Raw genomic sequence first — 12,626 nt, 5'->3', positions numbered from 1 at the left:
TACAGAGAAAGCCTAACTGGGTTAAGCTGAAGAGCATAGAAGGGAGACCTGACTTTTCCCTGAGGCATCGGAGTGGGTGGTACTCATTCCTGCTGTTTTGACAGCAGTGAAGGGGCGGGTGGACTGCGGAACAGCTGTGCTGGTTGTGGTGGTGGGTGCGTTTCCTCACCCAGGAAAATCTTCTTCAGATGGCGTTTCCTCCTTGGTGAGGAGCAGCAATGCAGGTAATAAAATCCCCTCCACACGGGTATGAAGTAACATCCCGTCTCTCCCCTGGGAAACACTGCCCTGCCCTCCTCCACTCCTGGATGCTGCTGTCCTGGTTGTTGTGCGTGAGCAACTGGCCTGCCCCATCCAGAGCTCAGAAACTGAGGTGAGGGTGTGCTTTTCTGACAAGTATGACAGACAGACAAGAGGGGCACCAGGCTGGGGAGATACGCACTCAGGTGAGAAAAGCTACAAAAGGAATAGGATGACGTTATTTTTTTTGTAAGATCTGTATGACTAGAGTCAGGGGAAGTCTTTTCTCACTTTTTAACAGAGCAGGAAACACAAAAAGCAAAGCATTATTATGGTGAGGGAGCTTTCAATTGGTCACGGGTTAACTTAGACACTAGGGTATTGCTCAGCAGCCTGGCATAATAATGTAGTAGTTGCCATTGTCTCCACTTTATAGTTCACGAAGGTCCAAAGATATGATTTCCCCAAGGTTTGCTGCTCACATGACTACCAAGCTGTGAAGTCAGAATTAAAATCCAAGTGCGCGTCTCAGAAGTCCAGGGTCATTCCATTCTACCACACGGTCTAGCCACCAGGCACAGCTCCTAAGAGTTTAAGGAAGAGCTAAGAACTCTATTCCCTTCTCCTTCAAAGCAGCTGAGGCAAGAGCTAGCCTCAGAATTCAGCATAGTGCCTAGTACATACTAGGTACCTCACTGTTTGAAGGAAAAAAATGTGCTTTAGTCAAGTTGACTGATTTTACCAGATCAGCATTATGGTTAAAATAGTGACAAAATAGCCCTAACTGGTTTGGCTCAGTGGACAGAGCATCATCGGCCTGCGGACTCAAGGATCCCAGGTTCAATTCTGATCAAGGGCGTGTACTTTTGTTGCGGGCACATACCCAGTAGGGAATATTCAGGAGGCAGATGATCGATGTCTCTCATCGAGGTTTCTAACTCTCTATCCCTCTCCCTTCCTCTCTGCAAAAAAGTAAATAAAAAAAAAAGTGGTAATTTTTTTAAAAAAGTGTCAAATGAGCTCCTTGTGACCTGCACACAGGTATCATTTTGGAACCTGTTTCTTCCATGAAGAGTGCTGCTGTATGGATGTAACCCTCACCAGGTGGGGCAAGAAGTTAGGATGAACCCAATCAGGCAAGACAAAGCCTCATGTTGTTAAGGCAGAAATTCCAGTGGCAACAAGTCATTATTCTACTGATCTCCTAACGTAGTTATCCTGTTTTGTCTGTACCCTGGTTTGGTATTCTGAAATAAGGCCACCTTACCTATAAACCACTGAACAAACGCCTGATCACCCCTTGCCCAGTTCTAGTTTAAGTGTAGGATCCAACCCGTAAAGTGGTGCTTCCCCCATTTCACTCAGAAGAGACCATGGCTCATTCATGCAACACTATTACCTTGTATTATTTTATCTGTATGTCTCAGTTGCCCCAACAGGCTTATCAACTCCTTGAAGGGATGCGTTTTAGTTTACCTTTGTTTTTCCTCAGCTTTGGGCTCAGCACCTGTACTAAGAACTCCCAAACACTGTTGGTGAGAGTGTAAATCCACTTTAAGAGTCCTTTACCAGCAATTCCACTCACAGGAATTTGTCCTGAAGATACACATTCACAGATGAGGAATGATATGTATATTATGAGATACTCATTTCATCAATACTTATCATAGCAAAAACCTGAAAACCATTAGTAGGGACTGGATAAACTAATTTTGATAAACTAGTTCTTATACAATGAGATACTATCTAGCCATAGGAAGAAAAAGGTATGTTTGTGAATACCGACAAAAGAGGTCTAAGTGGTATACCTTCTATTACCCAAAGCAATATACAGATTTAATGCAACCCCTAATGTTATTTTTTAAAGAAATACAATGAGAAATCATCAGATTTGTATGGAACCACAAAAGATCCTGAATAGCCAAGGCAATCTTGAGAAGAAAAAAATGAAGCTGGAGGTATCACACTACCTGACTTTAAATTATACTACAGAGCTATGATAATCAGAACAGCATGGCATTTACAGGCACACCGATAAATGGAACAGAATAGAGAGCCCAGTTATAAAACCACATGTATATGGACAGATAATTTTTAACAAAGGAGCCAGAAACACACAATGGAGTAAAAAGTCTCTTCAATAAATGGTGCTGGGAAAACTGGAAAGCCATATGCAAATGAATGAAAGTGGATTACAGTTTGTCCCCAGATACAAAAATTAATTCAAAATGTATCAAAAACCTAAAAATAAGACCCGAAACAAGTTACATAGACGAGAATATAGGTACCAAACTTATGGCCCTTAGTCATAGAGAACATTTTATGAATTTGACCCCAAAAGCAAGGGAAGTAAAGGCAAAAATAAATGAATGGGACTATATCAAACTAAAAAGCTTCTGCACAGCAAAAGAAACTGACAACAAAACAAAGAGGCAGCCAACCAGATGGGAGATATTTGCAAACAATAGCTCCAACAAAGATTTAATTTTAAAAATATATAAAGAACTCTTAGCCCTAACTGGTTTGGCTCAGTGGATAGAGCATCAGCCTGTGGACTAAAGGGTTCTAGGTTTGATTCTGGTCACGGGCACATGCCTGGGGCTCAATCCCCACTAGAGGCAGCCAATCAATAATTCTTTCTCATCATTGATGTTTCTATTGCTCCCTCTCCTTTTCTCTCTGAAATCAATAAAAGTATATATATATATATATATATATATATATATATATATATATATATACACACATACATACATACATACATACATATATATATATATATATATATTTATTTATTTATTTATTTATTTTTTTTTTTTTTAAGAACTCATAAAAATCAACACCAAACAACCCAACCAAAAAGTGGGCAGAGGACCTGAAAATACTCCCCTCTCAGAAGATACAAACACCAATAGATATATAAAAAGATGTTCAACCTCACTAGTAATTAGGAAAATACAATCAAAACTACAATCAGATACCCCCTTACACCTGTTAAGAGTGGCCATTATCAACAAGACAAGCAATAACAAGTGTAGGAGAGGTTGTGGAAAAAAGGGAACCTCATCTATTGCTGGTGGGAATGTAGATTGGTACAACCACTATGGAAAGCAGTCTGGCGATTCCTCAAAAAATTGGGAATAGAGCTACCATTCGACCCAGCAATCTCTCTCCTGGGTATATACCAAAAAACTTGAAATCACAAGCTATATGCACCTCTATGTTCATTGCGTCATTACTCATGGTGGCCAAGACATGGAAACAACCAAAGTGTCCATGATAGAGGACTGGATAAAGATGTGGTACATACACAATGGAATACTATTCAACCATAAGAAAGAATGAAATAGCTCCATTTGCAACAACATGGATGGACTTCAGAACATTATGCTAAGTGAAATAAGTCACAGAAAAAGCTAAGAAACATATGATTTCACTCATATGTGGGATATAAAACTGAAATTTGTGAACACAAACAGCAGTGTGGTGGTTGCCTGAGGGAAGGGGTGGGAGGAGGAAGTGGTCCTAATATATGGTGACATGAAGATTTGACTTGGAGTAGTAAGCATATGGTACAATATACAAATCTAGTAACATAGAAACCCACACCTGAAACCTACGTATTCATGTTGACCAATGTCACCCCAATAAATTTAATAATAATAAAAAAGTGATACATTCTTACTATATACACGGGCTAGTACAGAAAGTCTCTGGAGGGAACACAAGGTACTTAAGAGGGGTTGCCTCAGGGGAGGGGGCAAAAAGTACAGAGTGAGATGGAGGCATATCTTTCATCATATGTTCTTTTGAACTTTTTACATTTATTTTTTAGCATTTGTAAATATATACTAGAGGCCCGATGCATGAAATTTGTGCAAGAGTCGGCCTTCCTTCCCCCCACGCCCTCGCTGCTGTCATCGGCTTCCCTCTGGCACCAGGGACCTGGACTTCCCTCTCAGCCCCAGCTTTGTCTGGAAAGTTGTCCAGTCTAATTAGCATATTATTATAGACTGATTTTTTGTAAACAAAACAAAAACTTATAAAAAGTAAGAATTGAAAAAAGCACTTCTATGGAAGTATGAATATTTTGATTCCTAAAAGAAAGAAAAATATATTTGCATGTTTGAATTCAGAAAATTTGTAGCAAGATATAATATATATGAAACTTATCAATGGGACAAGATAGGGGAAGACTTTTTTTTTTATTTTTATCTTCCATTATGCATCCTTTTGTACCATCCATTTATTCTTAATCCTCACCTGAGGATATTTTTTCCAGGGATTTAAAAAATTTTTTTTAAGAGAGTGGAAGGGAGGGAGAGAGGGTTTAAGAACTGTGATAAATAAGGGGCCTAGGAAATACATGATGGTCATAATGAAGCCATGCTAATTTAAATGTTCTCTCTCCAGGGGCGTATAACTGCCAGAGATAAGCAACCTGAAGTTTCAAGTCCTATCTCCAAGTTGGGGAAAAGCAAGACATTGATCTCTAAGAGGCAATGGAAAAGGAAGGAACAATGATGAGTAGGTAGGATCTCTTTGACCAGTGAGAGCTGCCCAGGGTTCAGAGCCTCTCTTCCTTAGGAAAGCCAGAGCTATATGGAGAGCAGGGAATGGGCTGCACAATTCAAACTTAAGATAAACCTAACTTATCTTTATGGAAGAAAATCAAATTGGCAAATTTAGGGATAGAATATCTACAACAGAAGATCCTAAATGAACTATGGTTTAGATATGATTAAAAAAAACCGTATAACACATACACATAAAAAACCTATATATTCACATGTATATATACATATATGCCTTAAAGAATTTATAAGGGTATACAGCAAATTATTATTATTAAAAAAAATTTTTTTAATTGATTTCAGAAAGGAAGGAAGAGGGAGAGATAGAAACATCGATGATGACAGGGAATCATTGACAGGCTGCCTCCCGCATGCCCCACACTGGGGAGTAAGCTCTCACCCCAGGCACGTGCCCTGACTGGGAATCGAACTGTGACCTCCTGATTCACGAGTTGATGGTCGATCACGGAGCCACAACAGCTGGGCTACATCCAATTATTAATAGTCACTACTAACCCTGAGGAATAGAAACTTTAACTTTCTTCTTTTACATTTCTGTATTATTTGATATTTTAAATACTACTTTTATAATTAAAAACAAAATGTAGAAAAATCTTCATAATTTTCAAACATTTTATGGTCACAGAAAAATATATTCAAATACTTTTCTATAAGATTTTAATTTTAACATAAAGACTGTTTTCATAAACAGTGGCTTCCCATCTGTCTGGATGGTTAAATACAGTTCTGCTTGGATACAGAGATAGACCTCAGAATCCTTCAAGGTTGTTTTAATCTCTGGATTTCCTATAAAGGTAAGCAGAAAAGCAGGTGTGTTTTTTTTCCTGCACCTAGCAGGCTGATGGTGGTGTTGGACAAATTCCTCAAAATGAGGTGATGAGCCTTTTAGAAAATGGCTTCCCAGTACTCCTTGACTACTGTTTTCATTACTGAAAGGCACACACAATCTCTCGTTCTCTCTAAATCTGTTCAGCCAACCTGAACCAGGCAGCTCAGCTTCAGCCAAAGAGCCCGGAGAAGCCCCGAGGCAGCCGGGTTCTGCTCCGCTGCCACTTGCAGTTTGGGCTTCAGACCTGGGAGAACAAACACTGGCGAAATAAATCGCTCTGCTGTTATTAAATCATAGATGCTGGGGTGGGGATAGGGTGCAAGGGTCCGGCACCAATGCCACCTGCTACGTGTGGGAGCTCAATTATACGGTTACATTCACTACTCCTGTCAAGGGATAGGCAGGAAGGAGGGGTGCTGATATAACCTTTGGTTGCCTGGGAGAGCCGCTGGCAGCTGTGGTTTTTCTAAACTGGTAAGCTCCCCTTTGGAAAGTCACCATTCCCTATTCTATGAATCTTTCCCACAGGAACAGCTGCATTTGCTCATTCTGGCTCTTCACATTTTAATTTGGTTCTGAAGCTAAGCAGTGGACAGATGACTTAAGCATCAGACACCCTCATTTAAGTCCCGAACAAGCTGTCTCAGAGGCTTCTACTGCATGAGGCCCCAAGAAAAAGATAATGAAATGAAGTCACTTGCCGCTGGGAAACAAATGTGGGAACATTTATGCAGTTGCTTTTATTTACTCAACTCTAAAGACTGCGGCAATTTTTTGATGAGTAACACTTAGATTAACACTAATTACATAGCTATAAATTTGATTCAGGATAAGAATAGAATTTCGGAATGAGAATAACAACAACAAAAATCTTCAAACATTAAAGCAAAGAAATACTTTTTCCCCTTCTTTTAACTTTAAATAAATGCTATTTTCCCATGGACTTCCCTAGACACATTTGCAGTCTAAGGAAATTAAGGAAACAAAGCTTTGGACATTTTGAAGAAACTGCAGGTTAAGCTATCATGCCAAGCAGGAGACTGAAACCCTGATCTGAGTGTCAATCTCAGGCACTTTGTGAGAGGCAGATTCTCAAATATTTCCTGGTCTTTTTTCCTTCTCACCAATTAAATTTCCCCTTCTCTGACTAATTCAGAGCAGTACACAAGCCCCTCAGTGCCTCTCCTGGTTAAACTGCTGTTAAGAGGGAACCTGACAAGCATGTGGCTTAGACTGGAAAGGCAGCAGGACTAGCTCCGATCCAGCCACTCCTGAGGGCCTGACCGTGGGGTTGTGGGGATGGCCTCTGTGGGCAACTGAAAGGCCTGGTGCCCTGGGAAGACACTGCTTACTCTTGGGAAACGTGGCCATCATTGCCCATAATTCCTGGTAGAAATGACCAATCAGAATGAATCCAAATCACTGGGAAAGGTCAAGGGGGAAAAAACAGATTCCCCTCCAAAAATGATAAAGAGAAAATGAGGAAAGAAATATTTAGAATGCTATATAACAACTGATATGCGAAAACTCCTTTTTGTTATTAAATGTAACTATAAGTTTCCTAAAGTTCAGTTACCAGGTTGAATTATGTGGGATAAAGGAGAGAGGCCAATGGAATTTCCCTCAAGAGCCCACAGCTGCAGGATGAGAGGTCCTGGGTTTGCGCGGGGGCAGAGGGCCTTTTCTGAATGAGGGCTTAGGTGGGCTGGGTTCCGTGCCGGCTCCAGTCCCACTGCTCCCTGCAGAGCGCGCCTGGCCCCGTCCGCTGGCATTTCCTGGTGCCTGGGGTTGTGAACTCTGATTCCTGGAACCAGATGAAAACCATGAGCTATTTCTGTGACGACCTGTACTGTCGTGTCGTCCTTGGTTCGTGGGGTCACTGAACTTTTGGCCTTGTGGCCTGTAGCCTTGTCCTCCTCGTCGGTTCCTCGGCAACACCTACGGATGAAAGAATATGATGTTCAAAGCACTCTGGCATTGTGCTACTGCATTTGTTCCAGTTCAGTTTGTGGAGTATTCTGACAGCATCACTGTGGTAGCCCATACTTGCGACTCAGTTCTCTCTCAAGATTCACAGAATTCTGCCTGCTATCAGAAATAATCATTCTTTCACTATTTTCCCTGCCTTACACCACTAGGCCCTTCTCCACTGAAGAGGAGATTACTTTTCTTTAGCGGGGCACATGTTAGAAGAGGAAGAACATTCCTTGGTTTGTTACAAGCCCTCAATTGGGCAAGGGTCTTATCACATGTCTGAGCTTTGCAGATGATAAATGATTTGTTAAGATAATGAACATTTGTTATAATAAAATAAACATCATTATGATCTGCTTCGCTATATAAACCATACATTTAATCACACTGCTATGACATGCAGTATATTTTTACATTATAACCCAGAAAGTTTATGGCATGGGATTTTATTTTTGTTTTCCAATTTCAATTCTGAAGAATTACTGACAGCACTGCTTTCAATTGCTCTTGTGTATATTTTTCAAACCAAGAAAAAGAAACTATGGATTATGCTTCAACTTTCTTGTGTTCACTCCTTAGAGAACCAAGTTCACACTCTCCAGTATATTCTATGTTGTACTTCTAGGGAGTTGCTGCTTCATTCTGGTGAACCTGCCACTGTGGTATTTATCCACCTTGAGATGGATGCACGACTCCCAATGTGACTAATTACCAGGCGATACTACCTACGACAGCTAGAATCACTGCCAACATCAGAAAGTCAGCAGTCTTGGCAACAAGAAAATCTAAATTGGCTGGTGGTTTGGAACATACATAGAAAAAGCTTTCTCTGGAACTAACGGGCTGGAGGGAATAAAGAGAGGAAGGTACTGTACTGAACTGTCAGCACTTAAACCATGACAACCTATATATTAAAACAACAACAACAAAGAAAAAAAAATAAACTGATAATCTGGTGGCTTTCTTCCTGACTAGCTCAGTGTGGAAGCCAGGTTACCTGGCGATGAGGCTGATAGGACTGGCCACTGGAGTCTGCTCTGCCCGCAGGAGTCTCTCCTGGTGCCGAGGTTTTCTTGTGAGCGCTTGTAAGGCTGGGAGCAGAGACACAGGTGGAAGCAGCAGCAGCAGCAGGGGCATCACACAAGCTACTCAGGGATACAGAGGTAACTGAGCTACATCGCGATCGGGTTGAATAGCTGTTCTTTGGATGGGACACTGAAACAAATATAAGAAATATGCAGTCATACGATGAAAGTGCATGAAGGGTAAGGTTTTCCCCATTTCACAATGAGCACTTTAAGGTAAATAACACTTATAAAAAGGGTAACAAAAGGAAAAATCTCTTTTCTGCCTTCTTCCTTCAAATCCCCACTGCTCTTAGTAACAAGCCAACAGTTTAAGACCAGAGTGACCTATCCGCCTACCCACTAGTGACTTCTTGACACTTCCCACTACCAAGATCCTGGCTCTGGCAGTTAACTAAACATAGGAATAATAATAAAAGCCATATATACAATTCCTAAGGATGAACACTAAAGTACAGACTCTGCAAAGAAAGACAAAGGTAAAGAGCTAACCTTTTTAAAAAAAAATTGAACGATGCACGGTATAACTAATCAAGTTAATTAGTTAATATGAACTAATTAATTAATATGAACAGAACTAGTCTTTGTAACAAACATGTATCTTCCTAAGTTTCTTTCGCAAAAATGATCCCAAACTCAAAATACCAATTTAGCGGGGGGAAAATTAACATTTTCATTTCGAATTTTGTCAAAATTCAATGGTTTAATGGTCCCCACTAGATTTTTTTTCTTGGTGTTAAGCCTGGACTAGTGCTGAGTTCACAATCATTGCCCTAGAACCAACATTTCACTTTCATGCTGAGATGGAAAGAACCAAGGAGCTGAGTTCAGGCTTGGTGGCACACAAACTCTCACCTTAGAGGCACCACCCCCTTTGAAGCTATGGTTTTATCACCTATTGTATGCCAAGCAAGGTAGGTATAATGAGGTTCCAGAGGAAGAAAATGAGTAGAGGCAACTTTGGTCTGACTCCAGAGCCCCATGCTCTTTATACTTCATATCATACACCCTCAACTCAACAGAGAATGGATGAAAAAAATCTTATTGCAAATTTAGGGAGCTCATCCTGTGCTTCAAGCATCTGCATCCAATGACTTCTTAAAGATCTCAGAGCTACTTTTCATAAAAACAAACGAAACACAAGAGGCACGAAAGAAGAATCAGTAGAGAAGCCAATCAGCACTCCAGTCTCTAATTAATACAGTGTGGTCTTCTCACCACCATCTCCAGTGCCCAGAATCTCTCTCTCTCACCTTGTCCAAACGAATCGATGCTCTTCTTTAGCGTCTCCACGTCACAGGTGAACCGGGCTACTCTCCCCAGATCCTCGTCATATTTACGCTCACTAACGAAGTGCTGGAGAAAGGGCCAAGAAAAGCCTCAGGTGAGACACGCAGTGCACATGGAATCGACTGCCTGCTATATATGAATGAAACAGAATTATTTTCAATTGAATTATTTTATTGCTTCAAAGTTTTCTCAGTGGCCACAATATTACCAATGCTGGGTGACACAAAATTCAGTCATTTTTTTCAGAGCTCAAAGAGAAGTCTATTTAGGAGCTTTATGAAATACTACACGATGGTCAAACCCCACTAAATATAATCACCAGAAACTGCAGAGAAAGGACAAAGAATTTACGAATAAGAGAGGGCTACTTTCCGCTGTTGGCGACTCTCCACATTGTTCCATTTTATACATTTTATATAGCTCACAGTTTATAAACAGAGGCAGCAGCAAAAACGCTCTGTAGTTACAACAATGATCCTGTTTAAAAGATGGTCTGGTTCTTTAGTAAAAACTTCCTTAGGAAACCCACTTCAACTCTTTGTAAAGTAAGATTTGTTAGTCCTTGAAATAGAAAATTTCTTGAGAAGAAAAATCATTCATGTGAAAAAATCAACTTTTTAAAAAAATATATTTTATTGATTTTTCACAGAGAGGAAGGAAGAGAGAAAGAGAGCTAGAAACTTCGATGAGAGAGAAACATCGACCAGCTGCCTCTTGCACACCCCCTACCAGGGATGTGCCCGCAACCAACGTACATGCCCTTGACCGGAATTGAACCTGGGACCTTTCAGTCCGCAGACCGACGCTCTACCGCTGAGCCAAACCAGTTTCGGCTGAAAAAATCAACTTTACAAATGAGAAGTTTGTGCTGTATATAATTTAACTCTTTTAAGCTGACTGAGCTGAGAAGTAATCAACCTCTTGGGCCAAAAACTAACTATACTACAGAAAGTGAAGGACTAAATACACGTTAGGAATAAAGTGTTTCTGAGGGTGTATTTCAATTAACGTAGCCTGGAATCACTTTAAGATGAAAAGTAAATAAAAAAGAAAAGTTATAATTCTTCTAGATAAAATTTAGAAGAATTAAGCTCATTAGAGCAGTCTTGGCAGTGTTCTAATTCCACCTCAGATATTCAAGTAGTAGAACTGAATGCAACAGAATCCTTGAGATGCGTCTAGAATAGAGATGTCGAACTCAATCAGAGAAGGGGCCAAAATCTAAAATCCAGCCTAAATCGTGGGCCGAATGGTTTACTGAACAGTCATAAACTGTCATTGTGATGGAAACGCAGCGGAGTGTAGTGATGACAGCGCGGTGCGGGCCACATTGCAAGGCCTGGCGGGACGGATTTGGCCCGCGGGCCTTGTGTTTGACACATGTGGTCTAGAAGCAGTGAAAGGGAAAGGAGAAATAAAAATTACCTCTGGCCCTGACTGGTTTGGCTCAGTGGATAGAGTGTCAGCCTGCAGACTGAGCGGTCCCAGGTTCGATTCTGGTCAAGGGCATGTACCTTGGTTTTGGGCACATCCCTAGTAGGAGGTGTGCAGGAGGCAGCTGATCGATGTTTCTCTCTCATCAATGTTTCTGTCTATCCCTCTCTCTTCCTCTCTGTAAAAAATAAATATATATTAAAAAAAAAAATTTACTTCTGGCCTTTGAAGCCCTAACGCTTCAGAGAATATTGTGGCTCAGGAAAGGACACAAAGTTCTGTGACAAAGCCTTCGACATGTGGTATCAGTCTGAGATTAAGTCTGAAACAAATTCTAGAGTGTGTTGAGCCAAAGACATAACGAATGACGGAAATAAAATGATCTGGAAATAAGACATTTAAATTGCATAGCACCCACTTCGGTACATTGAAAATGTGGAGAGAAACAGATCCTTAGTCAGCCTGCAGAAATATTTCTAGCAGCTTTTCAACCACGTGGGAAGGAAAACAGATGAAGCCTGTGAGAGCCAGAATTCTCATCTTAATTCCAAAGGGGTTTCCGGCTTCTCCCAGATAGTTGAATGAGACTGGCTCGCATCAATATGAAGACGATTTGCTATAAAATTTAGTAATATGGTTTTAATCAGAAAATTGTAATTAAAAATCTGCATTGTTTTGCTCTTTCACCCCAATAGAGTCTAAGGGGAAGAAGTGGAAGTAATAACATAACCTAGGGTTTGTGTAAAACACGGGCTGGGGATCCAACCTGCAATCCAGGTATGTGCTCTTGACTGGAATCAAACCCATGACTCTTCAATTCGTGGGCTGATGCTCTAACCACTTAGCAACACTGGCTAGGGCAGAAACACTGTTCTTTAGCTATGAATTTAAAATGTTTATGTGTTAAGAACTCTGAATATTGCACCAAAAAAACTACTAGAACTGGTAAATCAGTCTAGTAGTAGGAAATAAAATTTTTCAGAAATCAGTTGCATTTTAATACACCAGTAATGAACTAATAAAAAGGGAAACTAAAATACCTAGGAATAAATTTAACCAAGGAGATAAAAGACTTATACTTGGAAAAATTGTAAGACAAAAAGAAAGAAATTGAAAAAGATACAAATATAGGATGGGGCAAAAGTAGGTTTATAATTGTTAATATGGAAAACACAATAA

General features: G+C 40.3%; 1 protein-coding gene across 3 annotated transcripts in view; it reads right to left on the bottom strand.

Annotated features, from left to right (window-relative positions):
• Positions 1–6,379: 6,379 nt before the first annotated feature.
• Positions 6,380–12,626, bottom strand: part of SPATS2 (spermatogenesis associated serine rich 2) — a 75,727-nt gene continuing 69,480 nt past the window's right edge. For all 3 annotated transcript variants that reach the window (XM_036456776.2, XM_036456772.2, XM_036456773.2), the window contains 3 exons: positions 9,977–10,079; positions 8,636–8,853; positions 6,380–7,602 (listed from right to left, as the gene is read on the bottom strand). In XM_036456776.2, coding sequence (XP_036312669.1) covers positions 7,288–7,602; positions 8,636–8,853; positions 9,977–10,079 — 636 coding nt within the window. In that variant the 3' untranslated portion in view covers positions 6,380–7,287. The remainder of the gene's footprint in view (positions 7,603–8,635; positions 8,854–9,976; positions 10,080–12,626) is intronic.

The sequence above is a fragment of the Pipistrellus kuhlii genome, unplaced genomic scaffold (assembly GCF_014108245.1).
Source record: "Pipistrellus kuhlii isolate mPipKuh1 unplaced genomic scaffold, mPipKuh1.p scaffold_m20_p_3, whole genome shotgun sequence".
NCBI lineage: Eukaryota > Metazoa > Chordata > Mammalia > Chiroptera > Vespertilionidae > Pipistrellus > Pipistrellus kuhlii.
Note: the sequence above shows the minus strand (reverse complement) of the source record. Positions and strands in the feature narration are given on the sequence as shown.